At 45.8% G+C, this 19,897-nt stretch overlaps 2 protein-coding genes across 2 annotated transcripts in view; both read right to left on the bottom strand.

The window, feature by feature from the left end:
- The window catches only part of LOC124271844, a 74,026-nt gene extending 59,300 nt beyond the window's left edge, over positions 1 to 14,726 (bottom strand). The window contains exons 1-2 of the mRNA XM_046706995.1: positions 14,672 to 14,726; positions 13,453 to 13,601 (exon numbers count right to left, since the gene is read on the bottom strand). Coding sequence (XP_046562951.1) covers positions 13,453 to 13,601; positions 14,672 to 14,726 — 204 coding nt within the window. The remainder of the gene's footprint in view (positions 1 to 13,452; positions 13,602 to 14,671) is intronic.
- LOC124271858 overlaps positions 1 to 19,897 on the bottom strand; it is a 30,396-nt gene that overhangs the window by 4,755 nt on the left and 5,744 nt on the right. The window contains exons 11-17 of the mRNA XM_046707011.1: positions 18,670 to 18,836; positions 18,098 to 18,281; positions 17,400 to 17,570; positions 16,090 to 16,268; positions 15,311 to 15,458; positions 14,672 to 14,752; positions 13,453 to 13,601 (exon numbers count right to left, since the gene is read on the bottom strand). Coding sequence (XP_046562967.1) covers positions 15,446 to 15,458; positions 16,090 to 16,268; positions 17,400 to 17,570; positions 18,098 to 18,281; positions 18,670 to 18,836 — 714 coding nt within the window. The 3' untranslated portion in view covers positions 13,453 to 13,601; positions 14,672 to 14,752; positions 15,311 to 15,445. The remainder of the gene's footprint in view (positions 1 to 13,452; positions 13,602 to 14,671; positions 14,753 to 15,310; positions 15,459 to 16,089; positions 16,269 to 17,399; positions 17,571 to 18,097; positions 18,282 to 18,669; positions 18,837 to 19,897) is intronic.

Below are 19,897 nucleotides of genomic sequence, written 5' to 3'. Positions count from 1 at the left end.
CAGGTTGTTGGCGTCGAGGTAGAGAATGTGATTGGTTGGCTTGCTAGGGTCGTAGCCCTTAACGTATTGATTATTTGCTTTCGCGTATCGCTTGGTTGCCATGGAGATCCCACCTCGCAAGCCTTTCTCAATGAATAGGTGCATGTCATAATCTGTAAGCAATTCCAACTTAACTCCGGTCTTTTTAAGCAAGGCATCCCACGACAGACCTGGGCTGGTGTAATACCATGCGGGGTCGAGTTTATACTGCTTGAAACACGTCCGCCTAAACGTCTCAAACACGTCGGCTAACAGCAGTACATCTGTCCTCAAGTACAGGTCATGATAATCCCCCAGGTTCTTACAACCCAGTTTATTCCATACATTAATAGCATGTGAGTAATCATCTTGGGATATTTCCGAGTCTGTCAGATTGCTGTAAAATTCTCTGATGGGGGGTAGTCTGGTCTCAGCGAACTTGGGCCAACTATCCATGTACTCATAGGGGTACACACCCTTCCTCATAAGCAGGGGTCTAGTCTCGGCGTCTGTGTATCGGTCGGTGATAGGGAAGGTATCGTTGGCCTTGACCAGACTGTCTAATGAAGACAATAGAAATTGTACTGAATCTATGAACCTAAGGCCGTTTAAGCTGAAGGAGATGTATCTCTCCATGTTGTTGGGGATGCACGTTATATTACCATCGATTTTCGCGATGGCCTGCATGATTAAGTGAGAGTCGTACCCTCTCAAGTTGTGAAAGACCACGGGGATGTTTATTGTCTTAGGGATGATTCTAAGCTTGAGGTTACACGCGCTGTGAGCGGCGCCTCTATACTTACCGGTTACGTGGCAGTGATCTCTCACCGAATCACCATTCAGTGGTGAGTCACACACGTGACAGTTAGTGCTACAGGCGTGAGCTAGCCTGTCGGCTTGGGTCATACGCATGGGAGCGACTCTATACAGTGCGTTCCTAATAATTTTTTCTTCCTCCTGCAAACACTTTAGAAACCTTTCAGCCGCGTCAGGGCCCCTATACACTACGGGAGCTTTCGTTTCCCCATCACAACGGACGACAATGTATCCAAACCCACAGGCTTCATGCTCCTGTGTTTTGAGTGTGGTGGGGGTACCCCCAACAGCCTCAACTGTTGGGGTATCCTCAACAACTGGTTTAACCAAGGCTTCAAAGTCGGCGTATATGATATAAGGCACAGACATTTGGTTCTTGTGGTTACCGAATTTTAGGATATTGTCACCTTCTTTAGGCATGTCGACTCGTATAGCCGTCTGCCCCACACCTTGGCAATCCTCCCGGTGGGATTCTAATAAATCAGCTCGTGTGAAGCCATGTAGGCACCGTTCGCAGAAGTGGGTCTTTTCTCTGTGTGCCGATTGGTCATACAACAGCCTGCTAAAGTGTTTTATCCAAGCGTAGTGGTACTTGTCACCTCGCTGGATCATGAATATATTGATAACACGTTTCCCCACCACTGGGCTGACCCTGTGCACTATTGTTGTGTTACCTTCGTGCCCAAAGACATTTATAGCTAGATTATTCTGTTTTTCTATTTTAGTTATCTGGGATATGGGGGTGGGTTCATCTATACCATCCCAGTTGAGCCCATCGTCTTGGGGATAACTAGAAGGCCTGTTCGAATTAGTGTCAGCTGGAAACAAGGCTGACCTGATAGCTAACCTCAAGCAATCGTCTCCTCTATTCCTGACGTTGACTATGGCATGTTTTTTCCTATAGTAGGGAGGCAAGTCTAGGTATGACCCGCCTCTGAACGGCACGTAGTTAGCTATGTCTAGATAGACATTATCGATTTTATCTACAGTCCACCCGGACCCCAAGTGTGTGTAGCGTTCTAGGTATTCTCTTATCTGCTGAAAACTAGTATCGATTGATGCGTCAATGGTCTCTATATGGGTCACGACCTCTTGTTTACCCCGGAAGTAAGGCTGAACGTACTCAGTGACACCTCCCCCCACCTGCTTATCGAGTGACATTTTAACTGTGATTTGAAATTTGATACTTCCTAGACTGGTTAGTTCCTGGTTGACCTTATCAGCTATCAGAGGTTTGATATCTGCGATATCTATGTTCCTATCAACATGCATACGCCAGCCTCTCAAATAGTTGCCTACAGCACGCTCAGTGCGCACGAACTGTAGGTCGACAGCTCTATTCTGCCGTAACAGTTCTACAAGCTGTGGCTTTCTCATTCGGGAATATCCCCCTAACCCCAAATCACGTGCCTGAACTTTCAATTGTTTTACAGTGGGAGGTTTTGCTACGGGGGCATGTGATAACAATGCGATTAACCCGGCTCTCCCCAGGTTTGAATAGCCCGTGAATCCAAGCTGTTTTGCTTGAGCTTTTAATTGTTTTACCGTAGGAGGGGCTTCTAAACCTAGTAATCTCAACAATGCTGGCTTCCGCATTCGAGAATACCCGATCACACCTCGCTGCCTGGCGACCCGCTTAAGTTCACCAACAGTGGTCATAGTTGCGTACACACCTAAGAGAACCAATGTCTAATTGGCCCACCGTAAGGTAAAAAATCAAGATACACCTTATCGATTATTCCCTCAACCCACCCCGGAATATGCGCAGCATAGTAGGGTGTTTTGTATTACTTGCAACGAGTCGTCAACAAGTATATCTATATCCCCATGCACATCTACTCGCCCACCATCAAAGTAATTCCAAGTGTGCCCAGCCCATGGCACATCAAACCCTACTTTTACCATGATTGTAAACGAGCACCCCTTATATAGTTCCCTAATAATCATGGGTTTGAGGACACTAATATCTATACTTTTCCCCACATCCATCTGCCAGCTGCTCAGGCAACCTTCCCTGGGCTCAGTTTCCACAAACATAGCTATACGTATGTGTGTATAATCTCTAATTGGGCCACTGTAGCCTTACTCTGCTATCTTGAGAAGTCGCCTACGTTCTTTTATGTAGGCCTTTTTATTCTCGTAGATGAGGTGATGTCTGACTACGTTCGCCCCGTGAGCTTTACATAGACAGTAGTGCCCTTTAACCCCTATACCACACACAGAACACACGTAGTTAGGGCTTCCCATGTGGAAACAACAGTACCCCTGAGTCCTGCATTTCCTACCACAGGCCTCGGTCTTCCCCATAAGTATGTATTCGCATCGGTATGGAGCAGGTCTCATGTTTAGCATACTTATATGGGTATTTAGTCTAATTGTTTGGCAACCAACGCAGTCGCTGCTATACCCAGCGCTATGAAAGTCAGTTCACGGTCCATTTGCCCCTTGGATGGTGTGTAGTACTGAGCGAGTGTTGGCTTCTGTAGTGGCTCCAATCGTTTACCAGTTAATAAGTAGTATTGTCTCGCTGCGTCATCGACATCGTGGAATGTTTGAACGGCATGGTTTTCACGCCTGAGTTGTTCGTTAATGTAATCGATCCTCTGGAGGCGTTTTTTTAGCGTACTCAGCCTGTGCTGTTTGTAAGTTCTCAATAGCGAGATTATGCCGCTTCCTCTCTTCCTGTATTTCAGCCGCGTGTGACTCTCGTAGTTTCGAGAAGAGGAAATTACTCCCGGAAAATGCTAGGGCATTCACTAACGCCCCACCGACCATCATAGCTATCGTGGCCATCTTTACTTCATAATATTTTCAGGTAGTATCCCTTGTTTTACTAGGATGTCTTTTGTAGCCATCGCCATACCAAGGTTCATTATGAGCATACCCATATCCTGCAGGTTGAAATCTAGCTTGATAGTTGGTTGTTTAAGCACCATTTTGGTCAACCGAGCGTATCCTACGGCTAGACTGGCGACCACTGTGGCGTGGTATGCGTCGTTGACGAACGTTTTCCCCTCAGACATTATGTATATGATATAAAAATATTAAATTATAACATGATGTGCGGGTCGACCTCTAATTGGGGAACCGGATCACCGGAATCCTTAGGATTCCTGTGTGGGTTTCCCTCACTGTGTCGTTTATATAGCCACGAGATAGCCACGGCTGCAGTTACGCCTACAACCAACAAGAGACGCTCCGGGTGAGTCACCCTGATAATTTTATGTTGGTTACACCACCGTTTTTTACCGGCAGCTACTCTCTTAGGATTCTTCTGCCTGGTTACTGTAGGGGGTTGGGGTTTCCCCAACGTGGGAGGGTTCACCTCCCTGGGGGTTTCCTCCAGTTGTTGGGGTTTCCCCAACGTGGGAGGGTTCACCTCCCTGGGGGTTTCCTCCAGTTGTTGGGGTGGGGTTTCCTCCTGTGCATCCATCTATACTATTATTATTATTTTTCCTCTCAAATTGGCAATGCTTTGCCGTAATAATCGCCGCCGTCACCGGGGCTAACAACATACCATATTTGTGGTACAGCTCGCAGCTAATAGAGCTCAAGGCGTGCTCGATAAAAGGGTCTTTCTCGAGGTCTTCCCACAGGTAAAGTCGGCGCTCCGGGGGAATGGGAAGGAAGTATGCCGCAATACCAGTGTATATCTGGGTCATAGCCGATCCTATTGTCTTTGTCATCTCTGCTCCGAGCCGGGACTCGTATCTAGCGTACAGCTTATCGATTTCTTCGGCTGACATTTTGTGAATTTTATCTGGCGTGTACTCCCCAAAGTAATGTTTGGCTTTGCCACCAACAGCCAACGCCACCAGTTTCTCTCGCTTATCATCGTCCACTTGGGGTACCAACAATTGTTCGAGCAATTCCTCACACTCCATCTTATAATATAACAAGTAAGATTTAGTTTTAACTATATAATACCCAATGCAGGCAAAACACAGGGAAATGAAGGTTAAGTTGCACACGACGAACACTTCAAATACCATAGCTATAACTAAATGCTAAGCTTTTGCTAAGCTTTGCTAAGCTTTGCTAAGCATTGCTAAGCTAAAACACCCTATATGCTACTGGTTGGTCGGTCTTGAGCACGAGCTTAGCATGTTTAGTTTCAGCGAGCTGTTTCTTCACCCGTTCCCGTTCTAATTTGCTCATCACATCGTTCTCTCTCAAACACTCCTCGAACGAATCCCTGTCCTTGCAGTGAAATAAGGCCACCCATCGCGTCTGCTCCCTGAGGTCTTTCAACACCGAGTTGAACTTCTGCGTTAGTACCCAGACGCTGTGATTTGCGTGCCGGCCGGAGAAGGCCAGGTACGATAGCATGTCTCTCTTTTTTGTTATCTCGCGATTAGCGCTGCAGTCGTCCAGTATGAACAGTGTAGACTCCCCTTTAAATTTCTCGTGAAGAGCTTTCAACCAGTCCTGTAGGCGTGTTCCCGGGTCGACTTTGTGTACGTCCGGGTCCGTCATCACCCAAGGTCTTTCCGTGTACGTTTTATTCATGCTCAGAGTAGGGCACATGATAACGATGTTATCAAACACGTTCTTGTAGTAACCCTCCAACATATCCAACACGAAAACGGTCTTCCCACAGCCAGTCTGCCCACACACTATGGCACAGTGTGGGTCGCGGGGTAGCAATATCTTGCTGGCAGGCAGCCTACTGCCATCAGTAGATGGCTTGCACGAATCTCCCATTGTCTATATTAAGTTGCGCGTCCATAATAACGTACAGATATAATTTCAACTTACCAGCGGGTTGAGCCTTCTTGGTAATCTGGATAGTAATCCCCTCGCTGCCATTGTCTATGCGACGGCCGCTACCGTGTAGTTTATCGTCATCCGTGGATCGCATGTCCAACCATAGGGCGTACTTGGTGGTCAGGTATTCACCGATCTTCACGGAGGATAGGTCCAGGTCTTTGGTTATGTGGTGTTGTTTGCTCGGTAGCTTTTTTATCTCATCCCACTGCTGGTATGGCCTCATACCATGACTGAACAGCTGGTTGGGCACGCCCTCGATGGTCACTTCCACCTTTTCAATCTCGGGGTTGAAAAACTTCTCGCTGTCCCTCCGGAACGGCTCGTAATCCTCCACTGGGACGACCAGGATGCCTTTCATCGATCGCTGGCACGTTCAGGTTGATATTCCACACAGTGTCGCTCTTATCTCGCACGACTGATCTATGCCTCAGTATGCGATCGTACAGGATGGCCATCTTCCCAGAGTACTGGCTTCGAACCTGCCTGGCCAGCTCTGGGCTAGTGACCATGTCGAACTCCAGAGAGATGTTGTCTATGGCGTAACTGGCCTCATCACCGTTCGGCGTACGCACTACTTTGCTGTAGTCGTTAAACGTTAGCTCGTATTCAAGCCTATCACCCAGCGCGGCCTGGTAAAACGGCGCGTGCCCGTGAGCAACTCGAAGTCGAGCGGCACGCAGAACCGGTTCCCGTACGCTTGAGCGATGGCCTTTTCACCGTCCGTGATCTTGTCTAGCTGGTCTTGCGTGAAGGCATACCCTATGCGCGACCGGGTTGATTTGCTGATACCCTGGTACACGTCATTGACACGTTCTCCCTCGCTTTTCCAGAGATCCCCGTAGCAGTGAAACACGTCGCTGTCGTCGATGCTCAGCACCTCATTACCGCTGATCTTGATGGTGGTTTTCTTGATGATGGCTCGACCTACGTTCCGCACTAGCTCACGTTTGTCGTTGGTGGAGGTCAACGTGAGGTTGAACGCCAAGTCGAACCGTGCCTGGTACAATGAGGTCATTCTCGCCAAGGTTTGGGAATCTAACCAGCAGAGTTTGATTCTGGTCTATCTTGCTGGGATTGTTGGTGATGGTCACCGACTGGCGCACGGCTCTGGCGCCTAGAGGCTCTCTTGATCTTCTGAAAGGATCTAGTTTTCTACCGTACATTGTTATATAAATGAAATATATTTTAATACTAAATAATGGCAGAGTACATACCTATGGATGATATGTGGGATGATAGTGCCCAGGCATTCGAGGATGACACCTCATTCACTACCCCCTTAAGTACTGAACTTGTACAGCCTGCTGTCGACGATTATTACAACGCAGTTGAAAATAGAGACAACATCAAGCCGTTGGGAAGGGACTATGCCAAGTTTACAGTCGATAAGAAGGGCACGCTGCGATTGAAGGCTCACCGGAGGTCGATATCATAAAAAGCGCGAGAGAGCCGTATGCTTTGTCAACACTCACCAGTCGCCATGGGGTCAGCTGATCCGTGATGAACTAGGCTTCATAGATTACGGTAGCGCGTCCAAAGCTTCCCCCGAAGGCCGTCCAAGATCTGCAAGCAGCCAGGGCCAATACTGGGGATGCTAAAGAAACGTCAGACAGTATCGAAAAACTATTGACCACGTACCATGACAAACCCTTGCCGGGTCTCGAATTTCCCCTGAGGGAACTGCGAGGCCTAGACGAAAACAACAAAACATGTACGCGGAGAACTCGTGAACAACATGGGGAAACTTAATGAAATCGATGAGCACATCGCTCGCGAGAAAATAAAACTCACCGAAGCGGATGGTGATATGAAACGTCGTATCGAGGAGAGAATAAAAAACTTGGAAGACGAGAGACGGACTCGGTTGGAATCCGCTTCCTCTAACCGGGAAGCCCTCCGATCACAGATCAGTAGAGTACGGGAAACCATCGATCGAGTCCTAAATGAAGACACCACGCTAGCTGACAGGATTCGGATCCTGTTCCGGGAGCAAGGCATCACCATCGCCAGCATTCTGACTGCATTGGGCTTCATCATATCAACCCTGGTGGTGTCACTGAGTGGGGGGCCCACACCCCCAAGTGGCGGCACACCACCAAGTGGTGGGGATGTTAAAGACTGGATTAAAAAACACCTGAAATCCCTCGGGGAGGCCCTGGCTAAACTGGCTGGTAAGGCTGCCGAAGCCCTACCCGGCATCCTGGGTAGCATCGTCTCGTGGCTGCTGGGTGCTCTGGCTAAAACTGCCACGTGGCTTAGTCAAAACCTGTGGGCAGCCATTGTCGCCATGGTGGGTTTGGTGTACGTAGCGGCTAAGAAATTTTTAACCAAATAAGCCCCAAAGCTACCCCACCAACCACCAGGGCTGTTTTACGATCGATGTGCTGCTCCAGAACGTGTGGGGCCACCCCCACAGGGGGTGTATGTTGAACCCTGGGCTCCGGGGGTGGCGCTACTATACCCGTTTCACCGGTTGTGGGTGGTGGGACGTGGGGGACGTTGACATCGAGGTTGATGCCCAACTTTTGGTCCGCCGTGGCTACAACTATTTCGTTGTTGTAGCCCACCACTTTTTTTACTCTCAGTTGCATATCACTCGGAGCCATGTACAACCCCACGTCGAACACGTAGTCGACTTTCGACCTGGCATATTCCAACACGTCTTGGTAGCGTTTGATGGCACTCGGGAGATCAACTGGAGCATTGATAGCATCCTCTACGTTGACAACGAACTGTTTCTGAGCGTCGTAAGCAGTCCCCTTACCGATAATACTGGAACGCGTTTGCGTCTGCGCACCCAACACCGCCCACACGTACGTTCGAATCGAGTCGTTTAAGCGTTCAGTGCCGGCACGAGTAAACCCTTTCGACGTGTCCAACATAAACTTTTCCCAGTCATCCGCTGCCCCTCCCCTGATCAAACCTCCAGACTCTGTACTCCTTGTTGGCATTGAAAGCCATGTAACGGTCATCCCACTCGTTGGTTGTGAAGAGATGATACGACTTGTATCCCCAATCTTTCACCAGCAGTTTGCTGGCTTCCACAAGGGGCATTTGGTGAACGATGGGGATACCCAACCCGTGGTTCGGCCCCGGCAAACGCCAATCCGTCTTCGGGTTTAGTTCGAATTCGTTGCAAATACGTTCATAGGCTCGCCTATCGTACTTGTTGTTTAATGGGTTCCATGCATTGTCCTGTGGGAGCGGGACGCTGATTTCTTTAAGGATACGCCTGACCTGGTAGTACACGTGGAACTTGAACACAGACTGACTCAGCGGTCCACGCCGAGTGTCGGTCAATGTCACACCACACCCCGTTGTAGCGCACCACACGGCGAAGTTGAGTTGATTCTGCCAGAACTGCATCGGGTTGTTGAACCAAGCATGAACTACCTTAGCGTTAGTCACCGAAAATTTATACAGGCTGAACACATCTAAAAGCTGGGCGTTGAAATACATCCCATCAGCAACCGCGATCTTCATGGGTGAGAAATCTATGTCCAGTTTAGGGTAAAACACACCAGGGGAGTAAGACACTCCTTGCGAGGATGCTCCTCCTTGGGAATACATTTTAAAACTATTATATAATGAGCATATATACTCTAACATGTACATAACACTTCCAGGAATAACGAACGGTGAGGCCATTCAGCTGACGCACGCGATCGATAATACGTCCGGTCAACTCGAAGTCGCACTCTGCGATATCACCTACCTACCGCAATGGACTAACATCAACGCCAGCAACAATAAGCTGTTCGTTAGTGGAACTCGCAGCCAGATAACTGACGGCTACTACAGCGTGTGCTCGCTAAGCGATGAGGTCTTCAAACCCCTGGGAGCCGAACTCAAGATGAACGACTCAAACGGCACAGTGGTGTTAATCAACAACGGAAGAAACTCCTTGAGGCTCGGCCGGCCATTGGCGAAGACACTCGGTATATCACCTGACGAGATAAAACCAACAACAACCGTCACAGGCACGAAGTTACCCGACCTAGTACCGTACCGAGAGCTGTACATTCATCTAGGTCAGGTGAGCACAACGTACAACATTCAAGGGGGTCACCCTTCCACTATACTGAGAGCCGTGCCGGTGAAAACGGAGAAATACAACGACGGTAGAACCGAGTCGTTTTCACCGCGGCAGTATAAGAGGTTGACTCAGGGCAACATACCTGAGCTGATAATATCGGTGTTAGATATAAATCATAATCCCGTGAATATAGGATACCTCAGCTTAACGCTTCACATAAAATGACCAGCGCACAAGGGCCCGGGGTGAAAAAATGCGTCAATGTGGGGATCTCCGACCTCGGGGACACACGCGGTTTCGACGCTCCCGGAGTAGATGGTAAATTGTACGCCTTGCAACTGAAAAACAACATTTACAAACGCGTTGAAGTCCCCTCCGGTGGAGCCCTAGGTGATATAGTAGATACCTCAAGAGCGGTAGTCAACACTAAGTACACCCTAGTCACCACCGGTAATGATAATTGGATAATATACCCATCGTTCGGGGGCAAACTGTTCGACTTAGACGATGTTGAGAGCACTACCGTCGCCCGAAACAAGCCATATATGCTCGTCTTCACCGAAGATGACAAGTGGGTGTTGATACCAGATAAAGACGACTGGTTTCTCAATATTAGGCTCGGCTCCCCCTACGTGTTCACGGATAACAAAGACAACCACCTAAACAAAGTCGTTAACAACGGAACCCTGCTCGTGGCTTACGTCCCGACTCAGAGACGTAGCGTAGTCATCAGCCCAGTCGCCAGTATGGCAGCCCACATGCTATCGAGTAAAGCGGGCATGCAAAACGTGACATTGCAGTTGGTGTCTGAATTTGAAGGCGTGGTCAGGATACTAGAGAGTCTACCGGCGAACTCAACACTGATCATCAAAGTCTACCTAGGGGAACCATCGGGGAATGATGTCGAGATCGTGAAGGGGATCAAACTTGGGTGGGTGAAACGACACCAGTATCACGTTTGCACAGTTTACGTGCGGGTGGGTGTCGGCTCCAACACCAGTCTGCAGGGTGTCACCGTGATCGTGGAAAACACTATATCACTAACCAAGATCTTCCTACCTGACAACATACACTTCATGGGGGTAAAGTTAACCCCTGACCTATTATCAGAAAACCAGTTGGAAATTATATCGTAATAGTATTATAGCAATGACCAGTCATCGTCCCAACACTACGCTTAACGACCTAGGGGACATGGAGGGATTCGATCAGCCTGGTGAGGAAGGTGGCTCATACATCCTACACTTAAAAGACAACGTGTATAGGCGGGCAGCAATGGCCGATCATCTACCCAAGCCCACACTCGAGGGCCTAGGGGGACGGAGGGATTCGATCAGCCTGGTGAGGAAGACACCTTATACATCCTACACTTCAAAGACAACGTGTATAGGCGGGTGTCGTTATCAGATTTTAAAGAGCCTGAATGGTTACTCAACTTAACCCTCACTGCACCTTATATCACCTTGAGACAAGATAGTACTGTCTCCGAGCTTAAGAACAACGGCATAATTATAGGATCGTTCGTTCCGGAACCCCAAGGCCCACCTATAGATGGAGTGATATTTCCAAAACCTAATATATATATCACACCAATACCAGACCACTCGGGTAACATGTTAACTTCCAGGGAGAAGGTGAAGATAGGGATCAAATTACTTGATCACCAAGAGGTCTTTAGAAATGTCAGGGAAAACTACACATTCATCATAGATGTCTATCTCGGAGATAACCCGGCGACTGGGGCGTATATTCACATTATGGCCGATATGGTCATAAATTGGGAAGCCAGGTGTAATGGCAAACGTTGCCGTATTACTAAGGTATCGGGAAACATACCTGTAGCAAGCCTTGATGGTGTTGGGCTCTTTAATGGAAGTAGAGTTAAGACCCCGTTTTTTTACGTGCACACTAATCTAAGTTATATCAGCTTTAAGTACATTAGCCGAAGGTTAACTGATACTCAATTAAAATATCTTTTGTAATATATATTATAGGATGGGGCTGTACCCAGTCATAGAGGAAGTAGCGAAGACCCTGGAAACCGTAGACGGGTTCCGCTTGAGGCAGTTATGTGATGTAAAACGTCAACTAGAGCAAGACCGCGACACACGTAAAGCACTATGTAAAAAGTACCATAGAGCTTTCAATATCGTGGACGGGGCTGACGCTGCCCTTATGGCAACCAGCATGGGGCTGGGAGCGGCAGGTGTTGGGTTGTTAGCTACCATCGTGGCTGCACCTATAGTACTAGGTATTGAAATAACAGCTGGGGTGGCAGGGGTGTTAGGGTTGGTGCTTAAGTTGGCATCACGTAGACTGCATCGTAAGGCATTGAAACACGACGAGATCAGGGTTCTGGCCGAAGCAAAACTGAACACAGTAAGTGAGCGTATTTCCACTGCACTCACTGACAGTAAGATCTCAGAGGAGGAATTTCGTTCAATCCTCTCTGAACTCACAAAATATAACGAAATGAAACAAGAGATTCGGTCCAAGTCTCGTAAGTCTGCTATCAGCGAGGATGATAAAAAAAAGTACATAGAACAAGGTGTGAAAAAAGCCCGGCAAGCCTTTATTACAAACACCAAAGAGATCATAGGCGATTCACATTAAACTGTTTCATCGAGGTAAACATAGCATAGTTAGACGCAGCCCAGTATTGGATGGGGCAATACCCGTTACTTCCCCCATGCCCCCGGTAGCGCGGCTAGGAGGTGCGTTCGCATCCCCCAACTTTTGTAGTAGGGGTAATGGTAGCAAGAGCTAAGGGTCCGACCAAAGCCTTACTTGTGAAATAAGGCTTTGCAGAGGCTTTGGTTGAAAGTGATCCAGAACCGCTATCGTCCCAAACTTTTTCATAGTAGGGGTAATGGTAGCAAGAGCTAAGGGCCCGACCAAAGCCTTACTTGTGAAATAAGGCTTTGCAGAGGCTTTGGTTGAAAGTGATCCAGAACCCCCATTGTATATACTACTAAAGCTAAAGATAGTTCGACAAGACTTTACGAGAAGGATTGTCAAACTGTTCAGTAGATCGATACTGGCAGATTATCAATCACAATTCCGATGACCGGCACCACTTTATGAAAGAGATTGCCAATCATGCTTTAGGTAGACTGTCGTGACTTTATGACATATTTTATAGTATGAGTGAGTGAGTGAGTGAGTTTAGTTTTACGCATCTCTCAGCAATATCCCAGCTATATGGCGGCGGTCTGTAAATAATCGAGTCTGGGCCAGACAACCCAGTGATCACCAGCATGAACATCGATCTGCGCAATTGGGAACCGATGACATGTGTCAACCAAGTCAGCCAAACTGACCACCCGATCCCGTTAGTAACCTCTTACGACAAGCATAGTCGCCTTTTATGGCAAGCACATGGGTTGCTGAAGACCTATTCTACACCGGGTCTTCACGGGTCTATTTTATAGCATAGTAAAGATAACTCGACACTGCTTTTGTGACAGATCACCAAATATGTTTCACCCTACATTATAAGGATTGCCAACCTTGACACAGGTCTTTCGACACTGCTTTGTAGCAGATGGCCAACCTTGACACAGGTTTTTCAAACCTACAGCAGATTGTCAGTCATGGTCAGTCACGGAAACTGCTTTATGAAACAGATGGTCAAGCACGGGTAAAGTAGTTCGACACAATACTGAGACATGCAGCTCAATGACACTGAGTCAATTTGAGTCTAACTGATCAGTTCCTTGTGCCAATAAAATACCAATAACATAGTTGTGCACGCATGAAGAATATGCAAGGTTACAACGTTTTACACAAGGCTAGAAATAAAATCCCAATACCTTTATAGTTTTAATGACCTCGGTCATCTTCTCTTGACTCTCGTCAAGGTCGAGAATCTCAAGAAGATCCATGATAGTCCCCATTTTCAGGTTACGAATGGAAAACTTCTCCATAAAAGCACCAGCCTTCTGGAAAAGGGTTGCCAGAGCTGCAACAGATTATTTTTATGATAAGGTCGATGATGTCCTCGTTTTCTCCTCTCCGTCACAAAAGTGGTTGTTAATGAGAGAAAAATACTTTGCAATATGTCGCAATGTTAAATTAATGGTATGTTCTCTGATAAGTTGACAGACGTTCCAACTTTTCTTTGAAATTTGGAACCAAACTTTACATTGAGGAAATGGATACCTTGTGAATTAGATGTTAAGTTAAGATGTTAAATATTTATGAAAACAAGAATTACATTTGCCACGTTAAGTTAATTATACAGGGCAAGTTGTCACAGAAGCATGTTACGTCAATGTGTGAAACAATCACATTCCAGGTTGATGTCAGTGCCTCAGAGTCGTCATGTCTGTCTCGTAACTTAAAGTGAGTGAGTGTGGTTTTACCCCGCTTTTAGCAATATTCCAGCAACATCACGGCGGGGGACACCAGAAATGGGCTTCACACATTGTACCCATGTGGGGAATCGAACCCGGGTCTTCAGCGTGACTAGCGAACGCTTTAACCACTAGGCTACCTCACCGCCCCCGCAACTTAAAGAGCTCTCAGTGACCGAATATAAATATACAGTCAAACACCGTTGGGTCGAAGTTGAAGGGACACATGTAAATTCTTCAAGGTATCCGATGTTCGTGACAACTGAATATGAATAATAGTAATGCTGAATAAGGAACATGCAGGGGCCTAGCCTTTCCTTCGTCACAGCCGTCCGTTCGACGTTGTTTGACTGTATATAGTGAATCCTGCTCCATTGTTTGTCTATTCAACATACTTTGTGCTTGGTCATGACACATGCACTCCTCCGGATAACATCAAATACACACTCCAAATTCAAGGAACATGCAAGTTCAAGTTCATCAACAACTCTTCAGTTGTAAATAATAAAAATCGCTTTTATTTATTGGTTATGCAACAAACAAGAGAGTTCGTGCTGTGTAGAGCAGTCCACTTGAACACTAGATGTAAACATCCTCCTCCCAGTGTTACTGATCTGTTATACAAATAAATATCTAACGCCATTTGCTAATCTGTACATTGCTAAAGTCTGCTTACCGGAATCTTTAGTTGCCTTGGCCTTTTCTTCAATCTGTGGCTTGCGAGATAGCATCTTTTGGAACATGGAATCAGGCTTTTCTGAAACAAAAATATATGTATCTCCCAGAAATATTCCCTAATCTAAACACCCGGGGTGATGCAAGGCAAAACTGACAAAAAATGGAGAGGTTTTCCTGATGAAGCAAGATGCCGCTTCAATTTGCTGGTTTAACGGTACTTTCCTTACTGAGTCACGCACTCACGGTACGACATATTGATCCACAACAAAACAGCTCCCACAAACAACAGAATGACACAAAGTTGATCGCAAAACAAAACTGTGTGTCAACAACTGCCAAAACTGATACTGTGGTAATAACAGTCACGGCCGGGCAGTACCTCTGTAAATGGCTGTCCAACAACACAATACTTAACTTCTTTGAGTGTCATTTTACAAGTTGGGAAGTACAGTATTGAACAAACTTAAAAAATTAATCAACGAAAAAAGTAAGTTGTTATCCATACAGTTTGTTCAATATTATAACTCAATACTTTGATATACATAACTGCCACTAAAAGAAATCATGTAGATGAAATACCAGCCCGATGTGATCGAACGAAAAAAGACAATACCACAAAACTGAAAATGTAACACACCATTTTCAGCGTCAACGACTGAGGACGGATCTTTTGAGAACTCGAGGTCCTCGGGATCTTCAATGTCACTTCCTTGTCTCCCTGGGCTGGTGTCGTCGAGTTTCTTACCGCCCAGACACACAATGCAGTCCTCAGCTAAAGTCTCGAACTGAATAAATGACAACTAGTTACAATATATAATTAATCATTTGCATTTCCTTGTGATTGCAGGTTCCACCTGGGTGTGTTACTCCTCAAAATACTTAAGAAATGTGAAAGAGTTTGTTTTTGAAATAATCATAAGTACATAAACACATGCACAGACAAGTCGAGTGTTCACTTGAACAAATTCAGCAACACTCGGGACAAGCCGAAATATGCAATTTATATCGGGCATCGTTCTGGTCACTGATGTGGCAGATTTGTCCACATGTCTGCCATGAAACGTTTGAAAAGCCTTACGAAGTCCGTGAATGCTGTAGCCCTGAGCGTATTCTGTGATGCTGCAGACACCAATGGCTACTAGAAAATCTTGTCCATATTCATTCGTCATTCTGAGTGAGTGTATCTGCATATATCTAGATATGAAACAGTGAGGAGGTCGCTCCAATATTCTGCGTTGTATTGAACGATATCTGATCGACCGTATACCTGAATCTCAGTTTAAACGTACAGTTGTCCAGTGTTTATATTTTGACACCATCTGTATGCTCATCAAGACAACCAAATCCACACACACACACACACACACACACAAGCACGCACGCGTGGGTGTATCCCTTTTTATCATGGACTTTTACCTTAAACACCACCTTGTAGTCGTCACATTCTTGCACCCACACAGGAATCTTCGGTACCCTGACCCCAGATAGTGTGTAGGATCCACATAGCCTCCCTTCCGTCTCAGGGAGAAATGGATGTGTTCGTTACCCCCACACGGGGAGTTGGCAGCCACGCCTATCTTCTGTCCAGCACTCACCTGGGCCAGACATTCAGGTAATGGATTGACTATACAATTCCACGAACACCTAAACTTTGACTCAATGACATTAATTTCTTATAACAAACGTTATTATTGGATGATGAATATTAAGAAATGCCACAAGAAAACAATACGGAAGTTGAAGTAACATATAGAAAGACTGTTACAGTCTTCGCTTTGTCGTAAGCCGATGTCTGTCAACAGCTCACGTTAAATATCAATAAGGGACGTTTAGTTACATACTTTCAGTCTAAGACAGGAAGGCAGATATTTTGGACGCTCTGATGATTACATTGATGTTGACATTGACAGCTGGAGAAAGAAGGTGTTGTCATTTTACGCCGCTTTCAACAACGGTATCAAGGCGGAATACTAGTTACCGAATTGAGGTCCAGAAAACAATTATTTTATCTATTGTGACTAATGCTGGGTGCGACACACGCAATCAAATTCAAATGAACTGACACTGACCACCTAATAAATAATGTGTAAAATGTGTGACCACCTAGTAAAAGAGTGCCGAGGCCTTTTCTGTGGTACCCTAGGGAACCTGCAGTGGATACTTGCCTGCTAACCATGTACAGTAGCAAGTACATGCCTTCCATCCATACATAAAAAAATATACATAATAAGTCATCTTCTATAGCGCACGTTTCCAAACACCAAGTGATTGCTCGCGGCGCTTAATCAGAATCTGATTCTTATTACCCCGGATAACCCAAGCTGCCTGTTAGGTGCAAGAAGGTTATAGTCACATGACTTTATCCAACCGGGTACCCATTTTCTGCTTGGTGAACAGAGGCAATTTGAACAACCTCACTTGCCTAAGGTGAGACCACATGTATCACATGTGCTTCGTTGTGGGGCAGGACTGAAGTCCTAGAAACTCAGGAGTCAAGGTGCCAAACACGGTCACCCATCCAAGGACTGTCCAAGCTCGACGTTGCTTTACTTCAACTGATTCGTGACCTGAGCTCTGTGCTCAGGACCACGCACCACGTAGTCAGTACATCAGTATCTCGCCGTTGTAGTTTGGTGGGCTGGAAAGCCACGTGCTGGTCGAAGATATGACTTAAGTCCCTGTTGAAAGTGTTTAATGTCTACAGCATGATGCAATTCACCACTTACTGGATTGTCGACATAAGTAGGGTCACTCGGGTGTTGTATGTTTAAGGAACTGTCGGGGTCGATGTTAGTGATGATAACCTCAGTTTCCATCAAAGATCCTGCATTCGGCATGATGATGACCTCATAAGGGTTGTCGGAGAGCATGATGTTGCCACCAAACGGAGCCACAACCTGCCGACACATTGCAGATACCTCCAGTGAGAGTAAGTGAGTGAGACACTTTGGATATAGTGCCAAATTGGTGTTTTGCTTTTTGTCTTCAATACAGATGATTTAAGAATTTTTAGATCTAAAAAACATGTCTGACTAAAGTTTGGACGTACATTTGTGTCAATACCAAACCCAGCAGACTCTAGATCGGCCAAAGTAGCTGTAGTGACTTAATTGTCGCTGGTCACCGTAGAGAGTTCCAAAAATTCCAAAATGCCGAATGTCCTATTCAACCTGATAATATTTCAAGGTTCTACCAGATACATGCTTGTGACTGTCCAAAGTGGAATATGTTTAAAAATGCATTGCTTCGGGCTTTCCTCAAAGATCAAGCTGAGATTTCATGATGGAACAGAAAAACTGAGCGGCACAAAATCCATCTCACTCAATTCATAAATATATTTTAAAATGTAAAATGTTTATCCATCCACACTAAGTGGCATCCCTAGCACATAAGTAGAATATGATGCTCGCTCAACGTTGCTTACGTCATTGCCAGTAGATATTGTCACATCTATTCCTTCATGCACGTATTCGTTTCCATTTTTCAGTTCAGATGGGTAGTTGCCATGCCCGTTGCATCCACCCCCAGCGAGTCGGAGAGTTCGGGGGAAATCCGTGTCACACTTGGGGCCGAAAACACGGTCGATAAGAGAGCGGGCTGTTCGGTATCTGAAGGTATATCCCAATATATATGGGGGAATACATACAGGAGGGCCACATGACCGGAAACATACTGTTTCTCATTGACCTCTGCCAGATAATCAGAATTGGTTGGAACTAGTGTGAAGGATACCATTGACATATTCCCTCATATGTTTTTTATAGCTCACTAACTGTGTGAACTTTGAATAAGGATTCCACAACAATAAAAAAGACAAGACGACGGCCGTTTCGTTTTCAGATCATTAATCCACATACTACTTTGTACTAAACTGAAAAACAAATACCCTTAATGTTAAGCCTTTGCACAATAAAAGCATTAACTTGTTGTCCCAGAAAATCCTTCAAAATTTTCTGTTGTAAATGTCGTATATAGCCTTGATGCAATACTCCTCACCCTTCCTTCAGAGTGTTGTAAGCTTCCTTCACGCTGTTGGCGAGCTCAACCACCTTCTGGAAAGTGTCCAAGAACTCCCCTCCCAGTTTTTTCAGAGGTTCAAGAGGAGCCAGAACATCATCAACAATGTCCGTCATCATGGTCACAACTTCCTGTCTCATCTCAGTCTGTAAAATAAATATCGGTACAATTATGTATAATCCATGCAACATAGAGTGAGGGAGTGAGTTTAGTTTTACGCCGCACTCAGCAATATCCCAGCTATATGGCGATGATGTCTGTAAATAATCGAGTCTGGACCAGACAATCCAGTGATCAACAGCATGAGCATCGATCTGCGCAATTGGGAACCGATGACATATGTCAACCAAGTCAGCCAAACTGACCACCCGATCCCGTTAGTCGCCTCTTACCACAAGCATAGTCGCCTTTTATGGCAAGCACATGGGTTGCTGAAGACCTATTCTACCCCGGATAAAAGAAAAAGAGAAGAAATTTGATTTGCGTTTCCAGAATCAGTGCATAGCGATTAAATGAATGTTTGACGCTCCGGTCAACAACATTCCAACTATTTTAGTAAATGAATCCAACCGTCGACACAAACCGATGACTTGAAGAGTAAACAGCAATCCGAAGGACGTGAAATCAGCCAAATACTCACGTTAGACAGTCCTGTCCCTTTAGTAGCTAAAGACGTTGGTGTTTAACGCCCAAATCAGCATTAATCCAGGTATATCATGGCGATTTGTAAATATTCGAATTTAGACCTGACAATCCAGTTATTGACATCATGACCGTCGATTACGTTACAATGACATGACACCAAACCATTAGGTTACAATGACATGACACCATCAACCATTAGGTTACAATGACATGACACCATCAACCATTAGGTTACAATGACATGACACCATCAACCATTAGGTTACAATGACATGACACCAAACCATTAGGTTACAATGACATGACACCATCAACCATTAGGTTACAATGACATGACACCATCAACCATTAGGTTACAATGACATGACACCATCAACCATTAGGTTACAATGACATGACACCATCAACCATTAGGTTACAATGACATCACACCATCAACCATTAGGTTACAATGACATCACACCATCAACCATTAGGTTACAATGACATGACACCAAACCATTTGGTTACAATGACATCACACCATCAACCATTAGGTTACAATGACATCACACCATCAACC

This window comes from Haliotis rubra, unplaced genomic scaffold (assembly GCF_003918875.1).
Source record: "Haliotis rubra isolate DU_JTF1 unplaced genomic scaffold, ASM391887v1 Scf164, whole genome shotgun sequence".
NCBI lineage: Eukaryota > Metazoa > Mollusca > Gastropoda > Lepetellida > Haliotidae > Haliotis > Haliotis rubra.
This window is presented reverse-complemented; position numbering and strand designations above follow the sequence as displayed.